The following is a 26838-nucleotide window of genomic DNA, read 5'->3' on the forward strand; positions in this document are numbered from 1 at the left end:
AAAATTTATTATAGCAGGACTGAGAACGCTGGAAAATCTCCACCAGACTCCACAGACCTTCTTGATGTGACCACGGAAATGTGAACGGCGGCTCATTTGACCGCAGTTGGAAAGGATTGTAAATCAATGAAAGAGCATTTTGATAACTTTCATTATTTTATCAAGAACTCTGAGAAACCAATGATTGAATGTATTGATCACAGCAACGTCAATAAACATTGGAGAATTAGCTAAAAGAGTCTTTGGTGAACTGGAAGGAGAAAGAATCAGATTAAACCACCTGGACGGCCAGATTTGGCCCACGGGCCGTACGTCTGAAACCCCTGCTCTAAATGATGGGGTAAAAAGAAATGCACAGATTGAGATCCCCAATTGAATTTGAGTTCTTATCATCATCATGTAAATGTTTTGCAGAATTTTGTTCATTTATAATCAAATGTGAGCAGTTCTTGTTTGTGTTTTGGAAGGCTGTTTGCTTACAGAGTTGCAGGCGCTGGCACGTTCCACCTTGGTGAGTCCAGACAGGTCAGTCTTGAAGACGTTCATCTTTTCCACCAAGGTGGTGAGAGCTGTCTCTGTCGCCTCGCCCACTTTTTCATAAACCTTTTTGGCCTGAAAGAGGACACAGGCATCAAAAACCCGTCGCAGGGCGCTTTGGAGAAGCTTTTCTCTGACAACTGAAATGAGATTAACACATAAAAACACAGAAGTCCGACCCACCCGGAGAGTCAGTCTGCTGCTAAATGTGATTAAAACAAGGTTCAAGTAGAAGAATGACTCCTAAGCAAATATTCTGTGAGGTGTTCTTCATGTCCTTCAGCTTTATTGCCCCCATAAAACATGTCAGACATGCAAAAGTGTTGCACCTTTGCCAGCTGCAATGTGGAGTGCTTGAGACGAGGCGGTAATGGTATACCACACATCATTTGCTTGTGTGACCAGCCGCAGACGGCCGTGAATCACCCTCTGGTGCTCCAGCACTCCTCTAAAACTCAGCCTCTTTATTCAAAGTACTGGTGGCAAAAATAAATAAATAAATAAATGACAGCCTTTCACAAAAACAGTCTTGAGGGGGAACTCGGGAACCGCAAAGTGCTTCATCTAGAGCCTCTCCGCTCAGCGTGGTTACCATGATAACATGGTGATGACAAGGAGGTGAGAAAGCAATCCAAACTGAAGAACGCATCAGAATGGAAACTTTCCTTTTTTTTTCCTAGAATCCTGCTCTGTATGTCTTATGCATAAATCTTTGCCTGGCAACTAAAAACAAGCGTGTGAGGACGACCTCGTTGTAGTCCAGGGATGAGTCGTTGCACATGGAGCACACCGTGGCCAACTCCAGGAGCCCGTCGTAGTCTCCACACTGGATGGGTTTATCTTCTTTAAGTCTGGAAAACACCACGGACAACACGTCAGACTCCCACAGACAGAAGCTGGAATCTCCACTTTATCATACTTCCTGAGTCGACTGGAGGAACTGTGGTTGTTTGGTGGTAAACTTGTGCGTGTGTGCACATGTTTGAGACGAGCGGTGCATGACAAACATGTGTCTCAACCCTGTAGAGAATGCAACTGTTGCTAGCGAGGCTCCCACACAGTAACCCACACACTGCTGTTATGAAACGAGAGGTCCGTGCAGTCCCAGCGCTGCAAACACAATGGACTGCTGCTGAAAGCGTTCTCGTCTAATGGGAGGCCACCTCCTCGAACACCTCCTCGAACGCACTTAACAGATATACGACTTAACTACGCAATCAAAAAGCTGTACGTTGATGTTCTGCAACTGAGGATTTACTGTAATTTTTTTAATTGTTAACACGATCAATGTAACCTAGATTCTGAAGGAGAAAAGCAACACATCAGAATCTGCCGGAATTAGAGCACACGTCAAAGTCAAGGCCCAGGGGCCGGATCCGGCCCTCAGGGTAATCATGTCCGGCCCTCCACAGCTCTTTATTTTATTGTTATTAATGACCCAATCTTATGTTGGGCTTATTTTTAACTTGAACAATTCTGATAAAATATATTTTTATGGAGAGTAAAATATTAAAACTTACTTAACGTTTAAATTGATTTATTCTAAAATACTATTCCTGCCTTTTTATTATTCATAATTATGTTAAAAAGTTACGGTTTTAAAATTGTCATTCTGGTAGCTTTTTGGACTATTTTGGCATTTACTAAGATCTTTTAGGCTATTTGAAGTTTAGCTAATATTTCAGCTACATGCTAGCTGTTTTGGCTAATTTAGGCTTTTTCATTTTTTACGCTATTTTGGAATTTAGCTAATTTTTCAGCTACATGCTAGCTGCTTTGGCTAATTTAGGCTTTTATTTTTTAGTTTTTTAGGCTGTTTGGAGTTTAGCTAATATTTCAGCTACATGCTAGCTGTTTTGGCTAATTTAGGCTTTATTTCGATTTTTTTAAAGCTAGTTTGATGTGCAGCTACTTTTTTTCAGCTACATGCTAGCTGTTTTGGCAAACCTAAGTTTTTTTTTTGTTTTTTTAAGTTTGTTTAGGCCTTTTAAGATATCAATTTCAGCATTTTCAGTGGCCTAATTCAGCTTACAGCATTCCCACTAGAATTATTGCAGGAAACGCTATACATCTAGGTCACAATTATGTTAAAAAGTTACGGTTTTAAAGTTTGAAAAATTTAGTTTTAGTGTGTTCAATAAATGTTTATCCTGTCCCAGGATCTAAGGTGTGTTTTGGATTTTGGCACATTGAGTTTGACACCCCTAATCTAGAGCTTTCCCAACTGAAGTAATAAATGTGCGACACTCACATTTGACCCTCCGGTGCGTACGTGGAGCCCGTTATGGAGAACTCGTGGAGAGTGCCGCTCGAGTCGTCCACCTTGTCTGCAACAAACATCTGGAGGGGAGAAAGAGCAAAAGGAGTAGATGAGTTCGCTAGCGAAGGAGAAGATGCAGCAGCTGCACCACACAATAAAAGGTTTAAGGGGGTCCGATGACAAAATGTGCAGGCCTCTGTCCACGTCTGGACTAAGGCAGGGATGTAAAAGTATCAGAAGTGTGTTGCAAAAATCTATGGAGCACTAGGAGTAACATTGGTTACCACGGATACGAACAAGTTTATGTTGGTAAAAAGGGATCAAATCAATCAGGAAGTAAATAATCAATTTCTCTTCCTGCTGTTTCACTGCTGTTTTTGCCTTGCATTGTTTTCAGTAGGGCATCGGCCAGTTGATTAAATGTTCTGGATCTCTCTCCTGGTCTGGCATAACAAAAAAAAAAATCTATTTTCGCCCCGGACGTCACCCATAGAGAATGCCTTACATCCGGCTCAGGTAAAATTAAGCCAATTCGGTCGCCATTTGTCTGCGATACAGCTGTCGCCATCTTGGACCCAGACAGCAGTGATTGATCAGAATTGGTCTGATTCAAGGTTTCTATGACAACCACAGTCACCAATCACGAGTGAGCTCGTTCAAAGTCCTCATCTCCTGAAAGCGACTTCATCAAACGTTCAAAGTGGGGGCCAGTGCTTTTACTGAGGGATCTGATTGGTCAGTTTATAACTTGAATAACCTATAGAAAAAAAAAAAAAAGTTAGCAAGAAGACGTTAAGAAAAAAACTATTAGATCAAGAATTGTTATTCTGGTAAATAAAATGACTGAGTAAAAGCTGTTTATTTCTCCATAGAAGTCTATGAGGTTTTGCCTTCTTGGAACCAGCTTCCTATTTAGAATGTGAGGAGGGAGGGGCCACTCAGTCCAGTTCTCTATTTACAGACAATGGCTTCTATCAAATTGTGTCAATTAAAATTCGCTAAGTGTAAACCAGAGTGAAGGATGTGTGTTGCTGCACTAAACATATGATAACCATTTTTTTCACACCACTGTAAACCATGATTGAATACATTAAAATGACAGACTTGTTAACCAAAAAGATTAAAACAGTCCCAAAATGCAGGTTTGAGTCTTTGAAGCAGATGTGTTCTTTGGACATTTTGTTTTCCTTAAAAAAAAAAATCTCTGTTAATTTCCATTTATAGTTTTAAATGCCAAACAAATAATAAACAATTACATTGGATCCATTTAGGTAAAAGACTTGGACATTATTGAATCTTTTATGTATTGATTCATGGACCATTTATGGAGACGCATATCAAAACGTGACAAGAAAAGATACACAACTTTTAGATATTGTAAATTTTTCAAGAATTTTCATTCACACAATTGAAGCTCATGCTAAAAACCAGCAGAAAGACATGCTCATTTACAGAAACCTCTCCTATCTAACATAGGACGGCTTACAGCATAGAAATCTCCTGCTGAAAATCCACATTCGTGTGATCAACTCTAGTGTATTTTCATCCTTTTAACTCTTCAAAAACCAACAATCCTTTTTCTTATAAATAGCTAACTATTGGCTGTTGCTTTACAGTCCAAAAGAGAACTGTAATAAAGAAGTAAGAAATCTATCCAGTCTGCATGAAACCACACAAGTGCTACAAAGATTCCCCAAAACCAAATTCTGACATATTTCTTAGAAAACACATTTTATTGAGTCATTTAGGGAAGAATGGGCTGCAGAATAACTATATCTGTAAATCTGCACTCCTTTTTATTAAACACTAAACCCTCGTCTTCTGATCAAATGTTTAAGCTGGACTTCTGGTGACAGCTCCACCATCAAATCACACTCAAAGATCAACACACTTCCTGTTTGCTTCTCTACGTTCTTTATTTCCTCTTTTTTCTCATGTTTGAGCCCCAATGTACACAACACTAATTAGAATTCATTTATTACAATGAGAATGGCAAAAACTGTCTTTTTGGTTTAAAAATTACATTTTATTCTGTTCTATCAAGGATGCAATTTGATGATTAAGAGTTCCTCTGATATTTCTGAGAAATATGCTTCAATCAATGAATTTTTACTAATAAAATTCAACACAAATGAAACCTGTAACTCCTCTTTCTATCACTTCCTCAAAAACACTGAGAACATCGCACGGCAGCACGCTGGAACTCGTCAGCGGGACTATTTATAAACTTAGTCAAAACATGCGAGATCCGATTTGTAGCTAACGTGCAGATAAAAACTAGAGCTCTGCACTTGAGTGTGAAAAAGTGTTGAGACTCCTCCTTTGCACCGTTTTCAAACTGTGCAAAGAAAACTGCAGCACTGAAAAAGTAGGTCGTAAAACGAGGCTAAAGAAAGCTAAAGCAAGTGTGCAGATCTGCCTCAGTCCAGTTTGTTTTAACACTTTCTCCTCAGTTTCCAACTTTGCTGATCTAAAGAATCTGTAATGTCATTTTAATGACGTTTTATAAGATAATTAATACCAACAATAATCGAGACAAAAAGCAAAATACAACAAAAACATGCAGGAAAAACTATTTTTTTCTTTTCTGAACAAACAAATGAGAATTTGCTTTTAAAAACATTTCTACAGAATATTTTAGTTTATTGTATTGATCTTTTTATTTATTACATAAAATATTAAACTGTTAAAATTTGATCCATTAGTGTGCTATTTTTATTTTTTTTAACCAGGGAAAAATATTCTAAAAGTGTAACTCTGTGTTGTAATGTTGAGACATGCAAGAATTATTGTTCTAAAAAAAACTCTGGACTGAATAAAAAAATAATTTTAAAGCAGCAACAACCTGAATTTCTATTTTTTCTTTTTTTAACTCTACTCCAGAGGATTAAGTTTCCTCCTCCAGGTCCAGCCACCTTACCGACCACATCCTGCACTTATATTTCTACGTCACTTTAAAAATGAATGCATTTGAAGATTTTTTATTATCTTTATTTTAATAGATTAATTTTTTTAAGCCTTGAACCAAAAAAATACTGCAAAACATTGCATAAAAGGCAAGCGTTTCCACTCAGTTAAGCCTCACTTCCAATGAGCAGTTTGGTTTCATGGCGAATGCGTGCTTAATTTTCCCCAGATATCACATATTTTCTGTTACTAAAACTTAATTTGGCCCTGAGTGTTAAATGACCATCATTTAAATCTGAAATAAAAAAATAAAAAAGGTTAAAAGGCCTTTTTTAAAGAACTGGCAGTTTTAAGTTCTTTTCTGAATGCTATTCGTTTACTTGGCTACTTTTATATTTTACCTGTAATCAAGTAGATTTGTGATGGAGAACTATTACTTTTAGCATTCTTTTCAGTATTTAACGTATTCAAAAATGTGAAGGTACAAATAAAACTATTTAAATTACATTACTGCTATACTATTACCTATAAAATGAGCTTGGTCACGGGTTCTTGACAGACCGGTTCTTGACCTGTGACAGAATAAAGAGACTCCTCTCCGTTTCAGATGTGAAGCATTATCAGGAGTGAATAATCGTTCACGGCTGCAGGAACAACTGCTCACCTGCAACCTCTTATCAAAGTTACTTTTATGCTCTCCTTTGTTTGTTGAAAGGAAAACTACCCTCCTGACGCCATGGAAAACGACCAACTTACCTAAAACAACAAATCTGTTTGGTTTCTCTGTAAACGCAGCTGTATTTGTAAAACAGCAGTTAATGAGAATTTCCTGCCATTAGGGTTGCTGGCATGTTGCAGCCCAAAACAAAAAAACAGATCTAATCTGACTTTAACTTTGAAATGCTGCTCGTACTGAAACTTTACTGTCATTTTTTAATATATACATATATGTGGTATTTTGGAATGTAGTGACCTCAACAGGTCTTCTTGAATTCTAATCTGAGGAGTTTTTACTTAACTCTCTCAGCTGCTGAGGTTTCCACGGCAACATAGATCAGTGTGAACAATGAGAGTCAGTATTGTGCAGAAGTTTTTTTTTTCTTTTTCTTTCCACTCACTTCCTGAAAGGTTGTGTAGAGACGAAAGGTGAGCAACCCTTAAAAAAAGAAAAAAAAAACCTCTCCACCTGTGCACGCTTCCAGGCAAGTTTGTGCACGATGGTGTCAGAATGCAGAGGGGAATCCTGGGAAGTCCTGACAACGTAAAAAAGTTGAACTACAGGTTGGAGGGCCACAGAAGGCGCAGTCAGCACAAACAAAAAATAAAAACTGATGGAAGTTATATAAATGAGTATCTTCAGCAAACGTCATAATGGAAAAAAACAAACAAAAAACACATTGCATAATGGAAGTTTGATCTGCATGAGTGAAAAAGCAGCTTCTGCTCCACCAGCACAGAGGTGGAAGCAGAAGGTCAGAAGTCGTCAGCGGGCCCGACTCCTGAGCTTTCCTGTCTGGGTGAGTTTCCAACACAGTTCCACAACACTCCTCCTGCCTCAGGGATCTCCTGCTGTTACGCAAACATCACATAACCGCGCAGACCATCTTAGATCGAAGCAAAATATGACAATAAGCTGCAGAAGTACAGCAGAGATCTTATGACTACTCACAAATCAATCAGGATCAAATAGTATCCCATGTTTGCATAAAAAGGTACTTACTTTAATTTTTAAAGTAAAATATACATTTTTTTTAAAAACTGCATATTTAGTACAATATTGGGTTTTGTTCGAACACTTCAAACTTGCATTTTAGTTCAACCTGGATTAATTTTTGTCATTTATTATAATTTTTTTAGGGCTGAGTGTCCACATTTTTTTTTTAATTTGAAGTTATGCTACTATCAAATATCGACGTTAACAACAATAACTGGGACAGAGCACACAGAGACCTTCTCCATATAGAGAGATTTGGAAACGAGATCCTTCAACCAGCACAACCCTACTGGCTACTTTGCAACAGATCATGCTAAAGACAAACAAGCCAAAGAAGAGCATTGTACGTCACAAAAAAAGAAATAATAAAATATCTGTAGTTTTTCACTAGAGAACAGCTGAAGATGCAAAGTTACTTTAAATATGTGGAATTCAGTGGAAGAAAGTCCCTCTGCTTAACAAACCTTCTTTAAAAAGCTAAGTATGTAAAGTTTTTTTTGTTTGTTTTTTAACCAAAGAGTCACCGTCATCATGGACATAAAAGCGTAAGAAACAAACAGGCAACTATGACTTTACGAAAACAGAATCCACAGATAAAGCTCTAAAGATGTAAAGGAAGCACACAGCATAACCCCAACAATACGGTACACCCAAATTCCATAAATGTGCTGCCCTGCATCCCAATGTGTAAATTAGATTGATCATATAGTATTCAAAGAACTTGACTAAAAACCCATGCCAAAAAAATAAATAACAAATCAGAACACCACAAACAACAAAATGTCACTGTCCTATGACATCATCTGACTATTCACTAAGATGGAAGTCATAACAAAACGTTTCCCCCACAAAATTAAAAATAAATAAGAAAACCCAATGAGGTATCGCGTGATGGTCAAAATATGCAGATGATATGGTAGAAAAAAAACCACAAAGAGGAAGAAACAGAAAACACAATGAACCTCACAAAGATGACGGCAGCAGAAAACACACACAACAGAACAGCCAGCTGCACACAAACTGCCAGCTGTCAAACAACTATGAAGAGACTAGCATCATCGCAGACGGGAAGAGGAAAAACAGACCCAACACCAGCTGGAATTCTGGAATACCGTTCACATCCAAGATGGAAAAGAAGGAAACAAAAACACAAGACGCTGAAAAACAGCAACAAATAACCATTTCAGATAAACAGAACTAATACAAAAATGCAATGTTTTTACAAAATACAATTTAGGTCATGAGAAAAAATCCTGCATTAGATAAACTATGCCTTTGAAACAAAAGAACTAAAATGACTGTGAGAAGGAAACGACAAAGACAATCGTGTGTAGATTCACAGGATCAACAAAAAAGAGAAATTACACAAATTACCTATAGTCAACTTTACATAGTCGTTTCACAATTCACAAAACAGAACAACAACTCTACTTCGTCTTGATCACAACTGCTCTTACAGGTAGATATGGGCTTTCTACAGGTGGAAAAATGGGTAAATGTGTTTAGGGTCTGCAAGAAATATCAAAGTTGTGAACCTCTTGGTGAGCCCTTGGAACGAACATTTTCAGGCACACTTTTTTCTACGCCCATACAGTGAGTGACAGGTCGTAGTGAATACTTCAACAACAAATAAGGGTAAGTAAAAATGAAGTACATGGGTGAGACGCAGACACGTGGTTTCAGTTATCACCAAACTCTGCGGACAATGCAAAGGGTGCATCAGTGCTTTTTAAGCGTGCCTGTTGCGTCCTCCTGACAGCCTTATGTGCTAAATCGATCTATATTTTTATGAATCAATTATTGATCTGTTAAGTTTAATTCGATTCAATCAACCCAACCCTAGTGGCTACAGCAGCTCCGCCCCAACCGTTCTGCTATTCTATGGACCTACAGCTGATGGGGCCTCCAAGAGGTACGATTCAGAACTGTTTAATAGGTCTATTTTATCATACAAACGCTCAAAATACTGAACCGGACCGTACAGCTCAGTAGAAACGAGTCTTTAGGTTGCCCTCAAGGAAACCGGACACCTTCGCTCACCTTCAGATGTGACCTCTCCTCTCTATGATCCATACAGGTGCACGCGACTGAGGCTTTACTCTTCAACAGCACTGGAAACATTTAGTGAGGTATGACTCGTCAGTGGTGTTGAAGTTATTTAGAAAATAATATTTTGAAAATCTAAATGCAGATTGTTGCAGCCAAAACACAAAATGCTTAATTCATCTGACCCACTATGTTCATGAAGGTCGACACACAACCTTCAGAATTGTAACATTGCCCCCAAAATGTGTAATTTGTTCAAGCCAATTTAAATTGTATTCTCCAGCTTTGGATTGAACTCCATAATTCAGCAAACCCCATTTCCACATTCATATCGCTGACCATCTTTTGATTGAAGACCCGTTCTGTGGTCGTCGTGTTTGAGCGTGGCTCTGGTGCTGCCCTGCTTATGCGGGCCGCTCACTCCTCTGTCTCTGAGGTGAGAGGGCAACCACAGGCTGAAGGCAAAAGTGCTGTTAACTGAGAGCGAGGTGTGTGCAGAGACCTTAATGGGAGCCAAGATAAACAGCAGCGCTGGCATTTGCACTGCACTCACAGCAAAGTCAGTTAACAAGCGACACACACAGTCACACATAACCAAACAAAAGAAAAGGGTGAGGCCATGTACCACTTACAAACATTTGTGGGTAGAGTTTTTCACTTGTCTAATGTAATTATATATGGAGTATTTCTTTGGAGAAGCGTTCAGGACACAGCTCCCTGTATTATGTTTGTTCAGGTACTGTGACATTTTAGAAGCCTTCACCACGCCTGTGTGTAAACTGATTCACTGATACGCAGCACTGGAGCACTTTGGGAGCTGCTTGGTCTTTACCAGCTTCTCTCAGTCCACCAGCGGCTATCGCAAAACTGGCAGGTGGAGATAAACGTAACATCAACACGATGACCTCAGTGTCCTCAAAGCGCTGCAAGAATTCACCCAGATAAGCATTTTAGGGGGAATTCCCACATGTATTTTTGGCACCACGATAAGACATAAACAATAAAGCCTTTGTTTGGGCGGCAGTGGATCAGAGTTATTTCTTAAGCTCTGTTCACACTGATCTCAGGAACGTGCGTTCAGACGACCACTTCCAATGAGAAATCAGTGTATTAAAAACTCTTATGTTCACGAGTCGCAACGCACATTTTTAAGATACTCTGAGAGACTAAAGAAAATTATGATATGTATCATTTCCATACAGTCGTGAAAGGTTGATTAAAAAAAATCTGTTAAATAAATAATTTAATACTTGAAGCTGATTGTACGTTTAGTAGAGCTGCCACAAACGATTATTTTAATAGTCAACTAATCACCATCATCATTATTTTTTCCGATTAGTCGACTATTTGGGTCATGCGGTAAGTGGATGTAAAACACATCTGAACCAAAATAAGCTTTAAACTTACTAACATTACCTGTGATAATACTAGTGTGAATGCTGTAAGCTGAATTTATCCACTGAAGATAGTAGTGCTGAGAGCTGAAGATGCTGAAATTGATAGCTAAAGTCACTGAAGCTAATAGTTAAGAACGCTGAAGCTGATAGCAAGCTAAAACATTCGTTAAATGTGAAATTAGCCTAAAAAACAATTCTAAATTAGCCAAAACAAATGAAAAATTCCAAAATTAGCCAAAATAGCTAGCATGTAGCTGAAATATCAGCTAAACTCCAAATTGGCAAAAAAACTGAAAAGATCCAAAATTAGCCAAAATAGCTAGCATATAGCTAAAATATTAGCTAAACTCCAAAATAGCCAAAAAAAAAGACAAAATTAGCTAAAATAGCTGGCATAATGTCATAACAACTTTCAACTTTAGTACACTTTGACTCCATATAATATAAAGTAACGACTAATCGACAATTAAATTATTCATCGACTATTTTATTATTCGATTAGTTATCGATTAGTCGACGAATCGTGGCAGCCCTAAAGTTTAGTGGCCCTTTCTGTGGTTTAAATATTCACTTCTAAATAAACATTTTTAATAACAGGTGACATCGGCACGTCACAGCTCGGAAGCGAGACAGGCGCATGAGCAAGTGATGGAAAGAAAGATGGCAAGTTGTGCACCCGGTGAGTTGGTGTCTAAAAAGAACAAAACTTCCAAGGTTTTCCATGTTGGGAGAACTTTGAATTTCCAAGCAAATGAGGAAGGAGAGCCCATTAATCCCCGTTTGTAAATTATGCATGAGAAAGACGGCCGCGAGAAATGGAAACGCCTCTGATTTAAGGACACATCTCAGCAGAAGAGCGAGCTGCAGCTGAAATGATAACAGTGTTTGGAGCCTGTCATTCAAGGGGACAAGGACTCTCTTCTCTGATGGAGCAATGCTGAGAGTCTTTCCCTAAATGTCGCAACTTGCCCAAAAGTACAAATTTTTTTTTTACACATTTTTGGGAGATTTACGTTTTTTTTTGTTTTTGTTTTTTACCGGAGCTTCTTCTGATCACTTACTCTGCAGACGGACATCTGGTTGGTGGTGAGGGTGCCGGTCTTGTCAGAGCAGATCACAGAGGTGCAGCCCAGAGTCTCCACGGACGGCAGGCTGCGGACGATCGCGTTCTTCTTGGCCATGCGGCGAGTGCCGAGGGCTAAGCAGGTGGTGATGACAGCAGGGAGGCCCTCGGGGATGGCAGCGACAGCCAGCGCAACGGCAATTTTAAAGTAATAGATGGCACCCTTGACCCATGAGCCACCGTGGACCGGGTCCCCAAAGTGGCCGATGTTGATGACCCACACAGCCACGCAGATCAGGGAGATGACCTTTGAGAGCTGCTGGCCAAACTCATCCAGCTTCTGCTGCAGTGGCGTCTTCTCCTGCTCTGTGGACACCATCTGATTCCGGATCTTGCCGATCTCAGTCTTGACGCCCGTGGCGACAACGATACCTATGGCGCGGCCGGCAGCAATGTTTGTGCCCTAAGAACAGACATCAATAGGGTTTGAAAACTAGAATAACTACAGTAAAAGGGTACATATAAAAACTAAGTAAATGTGCACTTACAGAGAAAAGCATGTTTTTCTTATCCTGGTTGACAGCGCGTGGATCAGGGACAGGGTCAGTGTGTTTGATCACAGAGACAGACTCCCCTGAAACAATAAAACATTTGCAACGATTTCAAGACTTAAGGGAGTAACTGTCTGTTGTTCACCATTTTTGTTAAGGCTAAAATGTGTTAAAAACACATACAAATTGGCTTTAATGTTAGAGACCATCACACCAATGTAATATTTATTGGATTGATACCCGTTAGGATGGACTGGTCCACTCTCAGGGTGGTGGACTTGATGGAAGTCACTCTGATATCAGCGGGCACCTTGTCACCAACTAACAAGAAAACAGAAGAATCAAAGCTAAATCATCTTAGATTACAGAAGAGAAACTGCATAAAACGCACCAAGGAGCAGAGTATTTTTAGTCCAGGCTTCAGGCTCAGGTAAACAGCTCGATACAACTTTGATGGAGTCACTTGGCCGTTTCACAATGATCAATTATTTGTCCTCACTTCTGTTCCCTCTCTTCCCCTGATGCACCACTTCCACACAAACTTCACCTCAAACTACCAGAACAGAACGAGCCTCCACCTTCCGTTCCCCAATTTGACGCACACCTGGAAGTGCTAAATGCTGCAGTTCCTCAAGAGACCACTAGAGGCAGATTGCAAAAGGATGGATTTTTTTCATTGTAAAAGTCTAAATTTACTCAGAAAATGATTTTTGGGTGGTAGAATCTGGTTTTTGTGATCTTTTAAGGTGAGAATAGATTGTGGTGAATAAAAAGCTAGGTTGTTGCTATTCAGAATCCTACAAATATTGGTTTGTACAAAACCTAGTGTTGTTGTAGAGCACAAAATGGGATAAATATTTTTTAATTGCTGTGGCTTCTTCAAATCCTTCATCTATATCCTTACTCTTTAGACACCTTTAAACTGAGTGGGAAAAAAACTTTTATCCACTTCCTCTTATTATGACATTTACTCAGCAGTTTCTAAACCCCAGGGACATTTTTTTATCTTTCTCCTGATTGGACGTAGTTGGAGAATTTTTGTGTTTCCTGAGAACCACATCCTCCTTATGAGCGTTTCTCCAAACATTGCAGTCCAACACCCCCCCAGGTCTGTGAGCGAGAGAGTGGGAGGGGTGGAGTGGGAGCGAGGAGTGTTTTTGAGTGGGAGACGGCTGGGGGGGCTCAGCTTCACTGCAGCAGGACTGGCTGAGGGCTGATTTCAAACGCCTACCTGCAGACTCCCTCAGATGCTCTTCATGTGGGAGACTGTTTCAAGGAAACACAGAGTTTCTAAAGATTACGAAGACGTGTGCTTGCACTGGTTCCAGCATTTCTAGGGTGAAGCCCTGCAACTATACGGCCTCTTAACCCCCGAGAACCCTGACCCATTTTTCAGTAGAGGAAAAGGATTAGGGATGGGTATTCTTTCAATCCTCTCAATTAAATTAGGATTTAATTCAATTTTGAGTTTACACATGTAGACATTTGTTTAGAAATTCATTACTAATCTGCTATATCTTATTGAATATATTTTTGTATTAATCTGATACAGTTCAAAAGCATTAGTGAAATAATGAGATTGTTAACATGGTTACTCAAAAGGACAAGTTCTAACAAAAATGTTAAACATTTGTTAGAACGATTAACATTGTTAACATTGCTTTGCCTTTCCTGGAGGGCATTTCAGTTTGGCCACTAGGTGGCGATCACGCTATAGCATTACACTTATCAAGAATAATTAGCAAAGTATGAATAAAAAAACAGTGCTTTAGAACACAAGTGGTTACTTTAAAAATATTTCCTTAAAAGAGTTTGGAAAATTCATGCCTGTGAGTTTATAAAGATGTTCATTTAGTCAGAAATGTGTGTTTAGGTCAACCGAGGGTTAGCATCAGCCGTCCTACGGGAAATTCCATTCAACTTTAGCATCAAGCTAGCAGGCATTAGCTTTGTGTGCTAAATTAGTCTATATTTTTATAAATCGATTGTAGATCTTTTAAGCTTTAATCGATTTTATCAACATAGCCCAAAAAATTATGAGGGGCCACAGAAAAAAATTCTGATACCTGTCTGTAGTGCTGGGCGATATGGAAAAAATTGTATACCATGATATAAGTTTTATATCACAATAACAATATCACAATATTCCAAAAATAAAATATATTTTCTGTTATTCTCTGAAAAAATGTCATTACTTACTTTTCTCTAACTTTATTTTTTAAGTAACACCAGCTGAATTGTCACAAATAAGAAACATTTTTTAAAGTGTACAACAGTTTCAAGTTTCTTAGTAGGAAAACACATTTTTGCACAAAAGATCAGCAATAAAAAATAAACAAATAAAAACAATAGAAATGGCATGATGGATCCTTTTCCATCGCCCACATGATATGTATCATCATCCCGCCCAGCACTACTCTGTTACATGGATGTCCCCATATGTTTTCATGGGTTAAATCTCACAAAACTAAACAAAGCAGAGAGAGAAACTTCAATTGTGAGCACCACAGTTGAGGCCTCTGGCACTTCTTGACCGCCACAGCTAAAATATTTACAAAAACAAGTGGATTGTTCCAGAGGAACGGCAAACCACCACCGTTTTGTAACCATAGTTGGCATTGCCGGCAGAGGGGGAGGAAGCTGGAGTAAACATATTTACACTCTTCTTTCTTCTCAAGACTCAAAAAAGGTTATTTTTCAGAAACCTCTGACCAGCTTATATCAACCAAAAGTAGCAAGATTCCATGGAGGGCTGTACTGGAATACAGGACTATGTTGGAAAAAAAGTGTTTTCCGTGTATTGGAAGCTGCTTACATTATAAAGTGAAACAAACATTGTGGTAAATTCTTTGTTTACACCTGTTTGAAGATGCTTAGCAACCCTTGCATGACGGCACAAGTGACTGGGAAACCTGTCCAGCATAGCAAGATGACCTTTTTAACTGACTTCAGGCTTAGAATTTCACCTTTTAAGTAGTTCAGGTCTGGCTCATGAGCTGCCATTTTAATATTTGTCCGAATCTGAGTTCTTCCCCTTCAGCTTCTCCCTACCCCTCCAATTGTAGGGGCATTTGGAGGGGTAGGGGTGTCCAAAATAGTTTTATTAGGGTTTAACCCTTGTGGTGACTGCTACAAAATGTAACCAACAAATCAATTATTGATGATCAATAAGAAACGAATGTACTACTACTTTTAAACATTTTTCTGCTTCTCCTGGACCACTCTTAAACTCCATGCAAAACCTTCAAGTGAAACATTTTAACACAAAAACATTTTATATAAAGTAGAAGAACTCAAACTCATGACTACGACTGATCACCCCTCCTCCTGCACACGCCACGCAACTCTCCTTTTTTTCCTATGGAAGTATTTGCATGAATCGCATTTACAACTTCTCTGAAATGTGCATCTGAATGGATGAGTTTGTTTGAGCTTATATGACCGTTCAAAACAGATTCGCTCATGAAAGTCACATCTCTATGCAAACAGGCACAATGTGTAGGAATCAGCTGTTCCTCTGTCTAATTTATTAATTCTTCAGAGGCCTGGTGGCAAGGGGTCCACGGACCGGTGGTTGGGGACCACTGCTCTAAAGCACGGAAGAAAGTGCAGACCTTTATAAAGTAATAAAACCAATGTTGTACGTTTCCAAGCGCTAGCACTTAGCTGACATCATCGAGTGAGAGTGTTAGCCGAATTTGAAGACACTATTTTTCCATAACTCTCCTTTGGACAGCTAAACACAGGGGTAGAATTCTGACTTGTCCCTGAAAAAATAGCGTCTTCTAATTCGAACGTCACTAACCCTCGATGACGTCATCAACAGGCGCCGGTTGGCTACATTAGCGTGTAGCTGCTAGCGCTCGGAAAATAGATCAAAACAACATCAGTTTTAGAACTTTATAAAGTCATGGTAAAAGAAAAAGTCATTAATTAAATTTAAAAGTAAGCTTATGTGTGTCACAACATTCCCACTTCAAGAAATGCGTTTCTCCTCTGCGGAGCTTGCCGGAACCCCCCTTCAAATGCCCCTACAATTGGAGGGGGAGGGGACGAATTTGAATTTGGTCTTGATTTTACAATGTTTTCAATAATGAAGGCCAAGAACAACCAGAAAAAAAAAAAAGATTGCTTGTAGCTACGGACACACTGGGCATGTAATGCAAACACGGGTAACAGAACAAGCATTTTCTCTTGATGTTCTTACTAGACAAGGAGGGAGGGGGTTCTTCTTCTTCTACCGTTTACTAGCACATGTCTGTCACCACAGTTGGAAGAGGCTTGATGCAAAATGTTAAAGTGGCGGAAATCTTGCTTCTTTTACAGCTCTATTCCGATATATGACAGACTTGGTGTCAGAGAATTCCAATCAGGTACAAATCGTAATCATTAATTTATCCTCCATGATCAATTTTCAAACCGCTAGCACTTTCGTATATTAACGCCATCCATACTTCTCTGCCAAATCCAACTCCTTGATTGGTCAAAGTTCAAACTTTCAACACACATTCAATGGAAATGCGTCTTGTTTGTAAAGCCCCAAAACTATCTTTAAAATGTGCATAGCTATGGGTGAGCATGAGAATTATGAACACATAATTCGCATTTCCACATGTTTACATGGACTTTTCATTGGAACTGGACACTTGAACCCGCATCGTCGTGGGCGGTTTGAAAGTATCTCATCACATCACCTCTCCCATCCTCAGTCAGGAATGTAGCTGCTAATCTGCAATAATCTGGAGCATTTCAACAGTGGAGAATTTAATCAGAAAAAAAACCTAATTTAGAACTTAACGCCTCAAACAGGATCTAAGAAGAACGGCAGGTGTCGTCATGGAGACACAGGTGGTGCCGATGGTGATGGGCCTTATAGTAGGGTGGGCTGATTAGCTTGGCGACTTGTTAAATTTTACCTTCGTGCTTTCATTTAATTGTGTGCACACTCATGTGCAATAAGACCAGTTCTGAGAAAGAGTAATCTGTCACAGAAAATGCAGACAAGAAAAACATTACAAGGCTTTAATGATGTAGACTCTGCAGAGAGAAAGTGAAAAGATTTATTCCTGTAACCGCCGGCTTGCTTGTGGGGACTTGTGTGCCCTCACCGATCGTTATTTGAACAGATTGCCTAATATTCCCTTCTGAAGCCTGGCACTGAAATCCAAGGAGTTATGGCAGCTTCTCTGTGCCGTGATTATGAATGAACACGTTCTCACTCACAAACACAGAGAGCACCCCCTGCCTTCCCGACTGGGGGAGCACCAGGATTACTCTCCCAGAACTGAGCGTGTTGACTGGGATCCCATGTCCTCGGGGCAGACTGCGTGTCTGGCATACACAGATGTTCTGGAGCCAGAGTGACAACAAGACTATTTTTAGCCCGGGCTGCCCACACACGGGCGATTTTTCAGCAGGGGAGTTGTAAGTATGTGCATGAAAAGCGGGAGTGGTGTGAGTGAAGAGTTGAGAAACATCCAGCTGGAACCAGGTGGTGTACTCTGAGAACCGAAAACCACGCCGGAGCTGAAATTCTAGAAACTACTCAACACTACTTGCACGAGAAAGAACCCCTGCGTTGGCAATGTTTCTTCATTCATGAATGGAAAGCAAAGGCCCATCCCACTCACCTGCCACCTCTACTATGTCTCCCGGGACTATGTCTCTGGCTTTGATCATCTGGACGGCCTTGCGGTTCATGCGGTACACCTTTCCCATCTCTGGCTCGTACTCCTTCAAGGCCTCTATGGCGTTCTCCGCATTCCTCTCCTGAGCAACCAGAAGAAGAAAAGGAATGTCAGATCTCCTCAAATGCATGTTCTAAAATACATTGATGTATGGAGAGATCACTTCAATACTTCAATTGGGAAACATTAGGTAGCACTCTGGTTTTAGCATTCAACGAGGAGTGAACTAAAGTGTAAAACCTTCATCAACAACAAACATTTTGTTTTGAATTTCCATGTTGGTGAAAGATTATAAAAGCAGAGGATTTTTTCTGTTTGCCTTTATTGCTCTTCTGCAAATTACAATAACCATTATCCTTTTTTTATTGGAAAAGTGACATTTGAATAAAGCCAACAATGTTTAAAACATCAAAAAATCGGGTCTGCACATTTAACGGAAGAGCCAACATATTCTCATCCCAAGTCGTCACATATTGACTAGGGCTGGGAATCACTGGGTACCTCACAATACCATGTGATACACGATATCGATGATATACTGCAATAATTGGTAAAAATTATCTCTATTAACACATTATATAGAGAAGAACACATTTTTTTTTAAATCTATCCACACTTATTTTCTAGCTTGAACACAATCATAATAAACAACTTGTGTCTTATTTTGTGCAACAAATATAGACACTTTTGTGCAGCATATCTAAAATCAGTAATACTATCTTTAACAAGCATCGACACCAACTGAATTTGAATTATCTGTAGAATTCAGTGTTAACAATAGTAAACATGAACAGCAGTGTCACTACTTAGTGCAAAATTATAGTAAACAACGGAACAAAAATTAAACAATTCAAGTTCCAGTAGCTTCTAGACACATTGGTGCTCACAACAGCCAGTTTATCAACGCTCGTCACCTCTGAAGTAATGTCTCACCAAAGAATGACAAATATAACGTTTTACAGCCTCTTCAAATGAAAATTAAAGATCGATATGTGGTGAGAACCCATCGGAAATTAATCGCAGAACTAAATGTTGCGATATATCGGAATATTGATATTTTGGCACACACTAATATTGATGTTTGGTTAAGGCCTCTTCCACATATATTTTAAAATTTTGGGTGTCACCAACTCATCGTTTTTTGATGTGCTGGCTGTTCGTAAAATCAAAGGTCCGCAATCCTCGGGACGTGGTACCGAATGCAGTACAGAATGCGCACTGCTCCTTGGGATGCGTCGATTACCAGTACTGGTACCGTAACCTTAACCCAGTATTGGTTTGCGTCTGGTATCACATTTGGTTCGTGCCTGGTACTGCGTCTGGTATCAGTTCGGGTCCAGTAATGCAATTGGTCCAGTGTCAGGTTAGGGTACTGGTTCTTGTTTGCAGCCTGGAGGTTGGGGACCCATGATTTAATGGGAACAGCCCGTAAAAACGACGAAGTAGTGACACCAAAAATGTCAAAAAGTGGCACGGAGGAGTCCTTAACCAAACATCAGTATGTGACGACTTGCCGTTGAGAATGTTTTGGAAGAGCCTTAGGAGACAAGAAGAGCTTTGAATCATGTTTCTGCATTTGTGTCAAGGTCTGATTCTGCACGTCTGCCTTACATAGGTCATAAAAAGTAAATCTTTTTACATCCCAACATATGAAACATGACAAAACGGTATAAACAAGCAGTTTTCATAACCTTCTGGTTACCTGGCAACATTGTATATCAGATGTGGAGTTGTGAAGGTTTTTGTTTTGGTCCGTTTCCGAGTAGGTTTTTCAGTGGTACCGTTTTAGATTGCTTTTGCTCTTCACCAACGGTCCAGCCCACAACAACCCAGAGGCAAATTTGTAAAACACTACAGCCACTCTGCAGAAACTATGTCCTAGAAAACAACACGTTTATTGTTTCAGATAATTGGTAATTAAATGACCACTTGGAGCCCTTTTCCAATAGATCAAAAGATGATGGGAGTGGGACTTTAAAGCCAAATACACTCTTCTCTTACTCGCTCAAAGTAAATAGAGTCGCTGCATCCTGGAACAACTTGGGAACAGGACTCACCGTTTTCCAACTTCAACTGAACAAGCATGTGTTATAGAGCTGCCACGATTAGTCGTTACTTTATATTATATGGAGTCTGAGTGTAGTAAAGTTGAAAGTTATAATAGCATTATGCAAGCTTATTGGACTATTTTGGCATTTATTACTATTTTGGAGTTTAGCTTCAGCTATATGCTAGCTATTTTGGCTAATTCAGTTTTTTTACGAAAATTTTGAGTTAGCCAATATTTCAGCTGCATACCAGCTGTTTTGGCTAATTTACACTTTTTTTTATTAGGCTATTTTGTAGTTTAGCTAATATTTCAGCTACATACCAGCTGTTTTGGCTAATTTACACTTTTTTTTATTAGGCTATTTTGTAGTTTAGCTAATATTTCAGCTACATGCTAGCTGTTTTGGCTAACTTAAGATTTTTTTTTCAGCTAATTTGGCAATTAACTAATATTTTAGCTTTAGCGTTTTCAGCTATCAACTTCAGCATCTTCAGCTATCAGCACTAGCATTTTCAGCTGCCAAATTAATCTTAAAGCATTCACACTAGCATCCTTTGCAGAAGACACTATATGTCTAGTTTTTAGTTAGTTTTAAGCTAATGAGGGTTAAGATGTGTGTTTTACATCCACTTTATGGACGATCCGATTAGTTGACTAATCGGAAAAAATAATGAGTGAAAAATCGATTATTAAAATAATCGTTTGTGGCAGCACTAATGTGTAACATTTAGCGAGGTGGAAAAGCACGTCTTACCTGCCAGACCCCGACAACGGCATTGGCAATGAGGATGAGAAGGATGACAAGAGGCTCTACAAAGGCGGTGGTGGTCTCCTCTCCCTCCTCAAAAAGAGCCAAGACCTGCATGAACACAGAGCACATTGTACCTCAGTCAGGGTATTACATCCTCACTTTGATGGCATCAGTTTAAAGTAAAGAAAGTAAGTAAGACAAGCAATTAAAAAAATGATTCTGCAAAGGGGAAAAAAAGAAAGATATTTTGAAAGGACAGTTAGTAATGATATTGTCAATTAGCATGAAGCTCTTTAAGTTTTCTGTCCCGTCAGATAATCATTAGGTGAGCCGGGAGGTCATTTTGCCTTGCTTTCCAGGTATGCTCAGTCAGCACACATTAGGTTGGTTAATCATTTCACTTTTGTCCTTTGGTTCACTATTGGATGAGTATTAACCAAATGTCCAAGGTTTTTATTTCTTAATTTCTCCGTTTATTGAGACTGAAATTGGACTGAAGGTTGTATTCTTACAGGAACATTTATTTTCTTTCACAAAGTATTCCAAAGTACTTTTGATTCAGGGCGGCCTCACTGTGCAGTCTCTCACTGCAGATGCAGAAGGCAAAGTGACTGAGGCATAAAAGCAATACAGCCGCAGAAGTGGATAAAGTGGATCTAGGTTTTGATGATGAGATGAGAACTATCAAGTGACAGGAGAGTATATTCACTGCAGGGTTTATTGAGCAGCAGAGAGCACGTCACGGCAGCCTGAGCATGGTCGATAGCTCATCATTCCCGCTCATTTGGACCAGTAAATCTCCTTTCTGACCGAACAGAGACAAGGGGGCAACAAAGGCAGCTCTCAGAGTGAGAACGTTTAAAAAGGCCCTCCAATATATCACGGCACTTTCAGAGAGTGATCTGAATACTCTTATTTCCTCACTCAAAGGGAGCCCAAATGGAGAGCAGGGTGAGCTTTCACATGCACTGAGGTTTTTCTGTCTGCATGGGGATTCTGAGACAAAATTTCGCTTATCTTCATGGTTCTATTAGATAATGAAGCTCAAGTTGAAGAATTTTGATAATAGCTGGTAAAACCATTTGTGTTTTCTTAGTGTTTAAAGTATTTTATTATTTACTTTTTCTATTTAGCAAACTTAATTTAAGCCCAACAACGAAATGGGTAAAAATATCTGCGGTATAGGAATCATCTTTATGGTTCGATAGCTTTCAGATCCACCTTTTAGTCGTTGCTTTAATAAGCGATTTCCTGTTCGGCTCCATCAGCCTCTTACCCTCGAGTTAAAGAGTTTGAGCCCATTTCTCCTCACATCACTGCTTTTGCTCTTTGAAATTTATGCCTACTTACTTATGCTCAACCCTCCAAAGGTTGTTCCAAAACATTTCATTTGGGTTACAATCTGGACTCTGACTCTGATGCAGATTTGCCGCTGTGCTTCGGATCACCGTCCTCTTTCATGACCCAGTTTCATCTTCAGATGGACAGATGGTCTCTAGAAAACTGCTTCAAGTCGCCAGTGAAGTAGTGATACCAGTAAAAAAAAAAAGAGCTCAAGGTCAACCTAATATTTACATGTTAAAATATTTTTTTTCTGATGGGAATTTGAGAAATAAATCAGGAGCGAGCTGATTCTTACAAAGCATCCACCCAATAATACACAGCATTTGACAGAGAAAAGTCTTTAGGTTTTTGACTTGGAAGAAGTAAGCTTATGATTGGACGTCTTTTTGTTTGCTTCGCATGTACATAAAAAGACAAAGATGGAAAAAAAAACAGAAAGAAACTGAAATTGATGATTTACGTCTCGATTGAAAACCACAGATATGAACAAGATTATGTTGGTTAAAAAGTATAAAATCAAACGATACTGCAGTTGCTCCATCAATGTTCGATACAGATCCATTTCTTCCATCCCTAACTGATCCTGCTGTTTCTCCCACATTTTTCGATATGTATCTAATATCTTTTACATCCCCACCAAGAACAACAGCTTCAAACATGAAAGGTGCATTGTGGGTCTTTTAGACTGTTTTGTTCTTTGTGGTTAAAGTGTGTCATATTAACTCATTTATTGTGTGCAGTGCTGCTAAAAGAAGGGTTATTATTTAGTGAACACAACACACATCCCTCACTGTGGTTCATCTTCAGCCAATTGGAATGGACCTGACTTGGTAGAATCAAGCTTGTGATTGGACGTCTCGTTTGCATATAAAGGTAAAGACAGTAGAGACACAACAGGAAGAGAAACTAAAAGTTTGACAGAAACTGATTATTTACTTCCTGCTTTTATACTTATTTATATATGGAATCTGTAGTTTTCAACAGATACTGCTGTAACTCTCAGTACTAAATCGATTGTTTTGATAATCCTTTACAACCCGAAACAATCCCTATTTTAAAATCGTTTGTTCATAAATGTATAACAGGAGGCACACTTGGAGGGAGTTTTACTATGAACTACAGTGAGCTCTTTAATGCTAACCTCACCTGCATGCATGGTCTGATGTTTTATGTGGCTGCTGTGGCTTTTTGTGTGGCTCTGCTCCACTAAACTCGAAGTCCTCGGAGAACATGAGGGCTTATCAAAGCCACAAAGGAATAGCAGACCTTAAACACTTAATTGTGGTTAAACTGAATAATATTAAAATGAAAATAAATTGTAGATTAAATTAGATTTGATGCTGTAAATGTAAAACAAGTTTAAAGTCATTTTTTTTGTCTATGGGAAACTTCATTTTGGGTCCAGCCTTCATTTGACTATATTCAAAACTACAACCAAATGAGTACCAAGTTAGGGTTAAACTTTAACTAAGCTTCACTCAGCTGTTGCCACTCCCTGAGTACAGTGGAAACATACAAAACAGCAAAGCAAATAGAGGGATAAGGAGACTATAAAAACACAAGGTAAATTCTATAGGGTGAGCTTCATTTCCATTTCCATGTATAATTTCAAGTCGTATCAGATTATCCCAGATAATATTTAGAGAGCTCTGTGGTCTGAACTGTCTGAACTTCCATCTGCGCTCCAGGGCTCGCCCTGACATGATGAGCAGCTACAGATATCTCTGTGTCATACTCCCTTATAGGACATTTTCCCAATTTCTAAAATAGTAACAGCAGTTTTATCCTACGGCACCGAGGAAGTGCTGGAACAGATGGAAAATGTTATTATGCAGGCAGGATTCCCTCACTCCACCCTTCAACGACCTTTTCTACTCTCAGGCTGCAGTCTGTTGAACAGCGTGAGGCTCCACAGGATGGGGAGTTTTGATTGATGGTTTCGTTTCCAGTTCAGCAGAAAACCCATGCCTGTTCCCAACAGAGAAATCCCATCAACGCGAGAGTGGAAAAAGCACATCTCTCTCCACATGAAAAAATAAAGCCCAATACTGCGGCTTCCCCGAATCCTAACAGCAATGAAGGTGCTCGAGGGTATTAGGTGGCATTTCATCTGCCAATTATTCGAGAAAGGTGTCATATCCCGTAGGGGTGTGATTTGAGAATCAAGAAATATGAATAGATTTTAATTAGGCGGCTCATACTCACAAAGGAGACGCAGGCAGCCAGAAGCAGAATCCTGACCAGGAGGTCTTCAAATTGCTCCACCACCAGCTCCCATAGAGACTTGCCTAAAATATGTCAAAGCACAGCTGTTTAGATCACACTTAATTTAGCATTGGCACTCTTTGAGGATATCGCGGGTGAAACACCAAATCTGTAACTTTTCAAAAGGATCAACATAATTCCAGTAGATTCTGACTGGAATTCTCCTTCAGAATCTACTGGAATTACATTGATCGTGTTAACATTTAAAAAAATTACAGTAAATCAAAGGACATAAACACTATTGAAGGATCAATGTGTGTGTATTCATTGATAGAAAAGCAGTGTAGTGTAGAACCCTGAAGTTTACCCGTGCTGCTATATATAAAAAGAAAAGATCTAGAGACAAGACACTTGATCAGGTAGTAAAGGGAGGTGGATCGCAGCTCAGTAGAAAAATCAATATTTACCTTCTTCAGCTGGGAGCTCTGTAGATGTCACGCCGTGCCCGTTGCAGAGGAATAAATTTGGCAAAGACAGAGAGGGAGGTAAAAGAGAAAGACAGAGCAGTTAGTGCATTGAATTAACTTGGCACGACTTTGAGACGGCTCCACATAAGTGTAAGGCTCATTTTTAATCAAATGCTTCATGTAGAGGCAGCTCAGAAACACTGGTCCCTGTCAAAGTCAGGGTTATAACTTGTGGTGCTGTGGCATATAGAGCTGGCACAAACGATTATTTTAATAGTCGACTAATCACCAATTATTTTTTCCAATTAGTCGACTTATCGGGTCATTCACAAACTGGATGTAAAGCACACACCTTAACCATTATTAGCTTTAAACTAGCTAAAAACTAGATAGCATTACCTGCAATAATGCTAGTGTGAAACCTGTAAGCTGAATTTGGTGGCTGAAGATGCTGAAATTGATAGCTAAAAATGCTGAAGCTGAAAACGCTGCTGTTGATAGCCAGCTAAAATATTACTTGAAGGCGAATTTAGCCTAAAAAACTGAAAGGCAGCCTAAATTAGCCAAAACAGCTAGCACACAGATAAACAAATCTCCAAAATAGCTGAAAAATGTCTCAACTCCAAATAGCCTAACAAACCTGAAAAAAGTCTAAGTTAACCAAAACAGCTAGCATGCAGCTGAAATATTTGCTAAACTCCGAAACACCCTCAAAAATTGAAAAATCCTAAATTAGCCAAAATAGCTAGCAGTAGCTGAAATATTAGCTTAACTCTAAATTAGCCTAAAAAACCTTAAGAAACCCCAAAATAGTCCAAAAAGCCAGTGTAATGCCATTATAACTTTCAACTTTGACACTCTGACTCCATATAATATAAAATTACGACTAATCAACTATTACATTAGTCGTCGACTATTTTAATAGTCGATTAGTCGACTCATAGTGGCAGCTCTAGTGGCATACAAAAAAAATTAAATAGCAATAAAATAATGAAGGATTCTCATTTCCACCTTCAAGTGTCAGTTTTTTGCTTTAGCTAACGTAGCAGGTGGTACATGTAGAATACTAATGAGATTATTCATTTAATATTTTAAGAATATTTGTACACATTTATTGAAGTTGTCTTCTTTAAAGTACCTCTCCTTTGTCTTGTAGTTAGGAGGTTTGTCATTAACAAAAAAAATGTGTAGCACTGACATATTTTAGACTTAATGATTAAGCTAGTAATTGGCTAAATGCTAAAAGGGCTGACTCAGTGAAAATCTGAGCACAGTAACAGTATCTGTTGACTTTCTCATCACACAGCATGTTCCACGAGAATCTATTTGTCTCTTTATTATGCTTTATTCAATTCATGTGGTACAACAGTCTCTTGGTTTGCTTCCAGAGGTGTCCAAAACTGATCTATGAGGCTACAGCTAACATTTTACTTCAATTGACACTATTCTTCCGATTGAGACATTTACTTTCAAAATGTGACAAAGGAGTCAGTTTGTTTAATAGTCAGTCGAGTATCTGCTCGAAATTTTGGGTCAACAAGCTCAAAAACGAGGAAAACGTACACCAAAATCTGTAATGTCTTAAAAGGAATGATAGAATGTTGGATAAGAAGTAAATACAGTGAGTAAATATGCTGGAGACTTTTTTCTTGCTTTAATCCTAGGTAGGAGTGTAACAATTCATTTTAGCAATGGTTTGATTCATAACATAATTTGTGGTTGACGATCTGATTTATAGTCGATAACAGGGCTGCCACGATCAGTCGACTAATCGACTATTAAATAGTCGACGACCAATTTAATAGTCGATCAGTTTTTACTTTATATTATATGGAGCTGGAGTGCAGTAAAGCTGAAAG

General features: G+C 39.1%; 1 protein-coding gene across 1 annotated transcript in view; it reads right to left on the reverse strand.

The window, feature by feature from the left end:
* atp2a3 (ATPase sarcoplasmic/endoplasmic reticulum Ca2+ transporting 3) overlaps positions 1 to 26838 on the reverse strand; it is a gene marked incomplete in the record, with an annotated part of 52712 nt that overhangs the window by 13796 nt on the left and 12078 nt on the right. The window contains 10 exon segments of the mRNA XM_024265676.2: positions 481 to 612; positions 1286 to 1388; positions 2789 to 2877; positions 11923 to 12387; positions 12473 to 12558; positions 12716 to 12796; positions 18106 to 18244; positions 20967 to 21071; positions 24513 to 24595; positions 24980 to 24997. Of these exon segments, the coding sequence (XP_024121444.1) occupies positions 481 to 612; positions 1286 to 1388; positions 2789 to 2877; positions 11923 to 12387; positions 12473 to 12558; positions 12716 to 12796; positions 18106 to 18244; positions 20967 to 21071; positions 24513 to 24595; positions 24980 to 24997 (1301 nt within the window).

Source organism: Oryzias melastigma, linkage group LG14 (assembly GCF_002922805.2).
Source record: "Oryzias melastigma strain HK-1 linkage group LG14, ASM292280v2, whole genome shotgun sequence".
Lineage (NCBI taxonomy): Eukaryota > Metazoa > Chordata > Actinopteri > Beloniformes > Adrianichthyidae > Oryzias > Oryzias melastigma.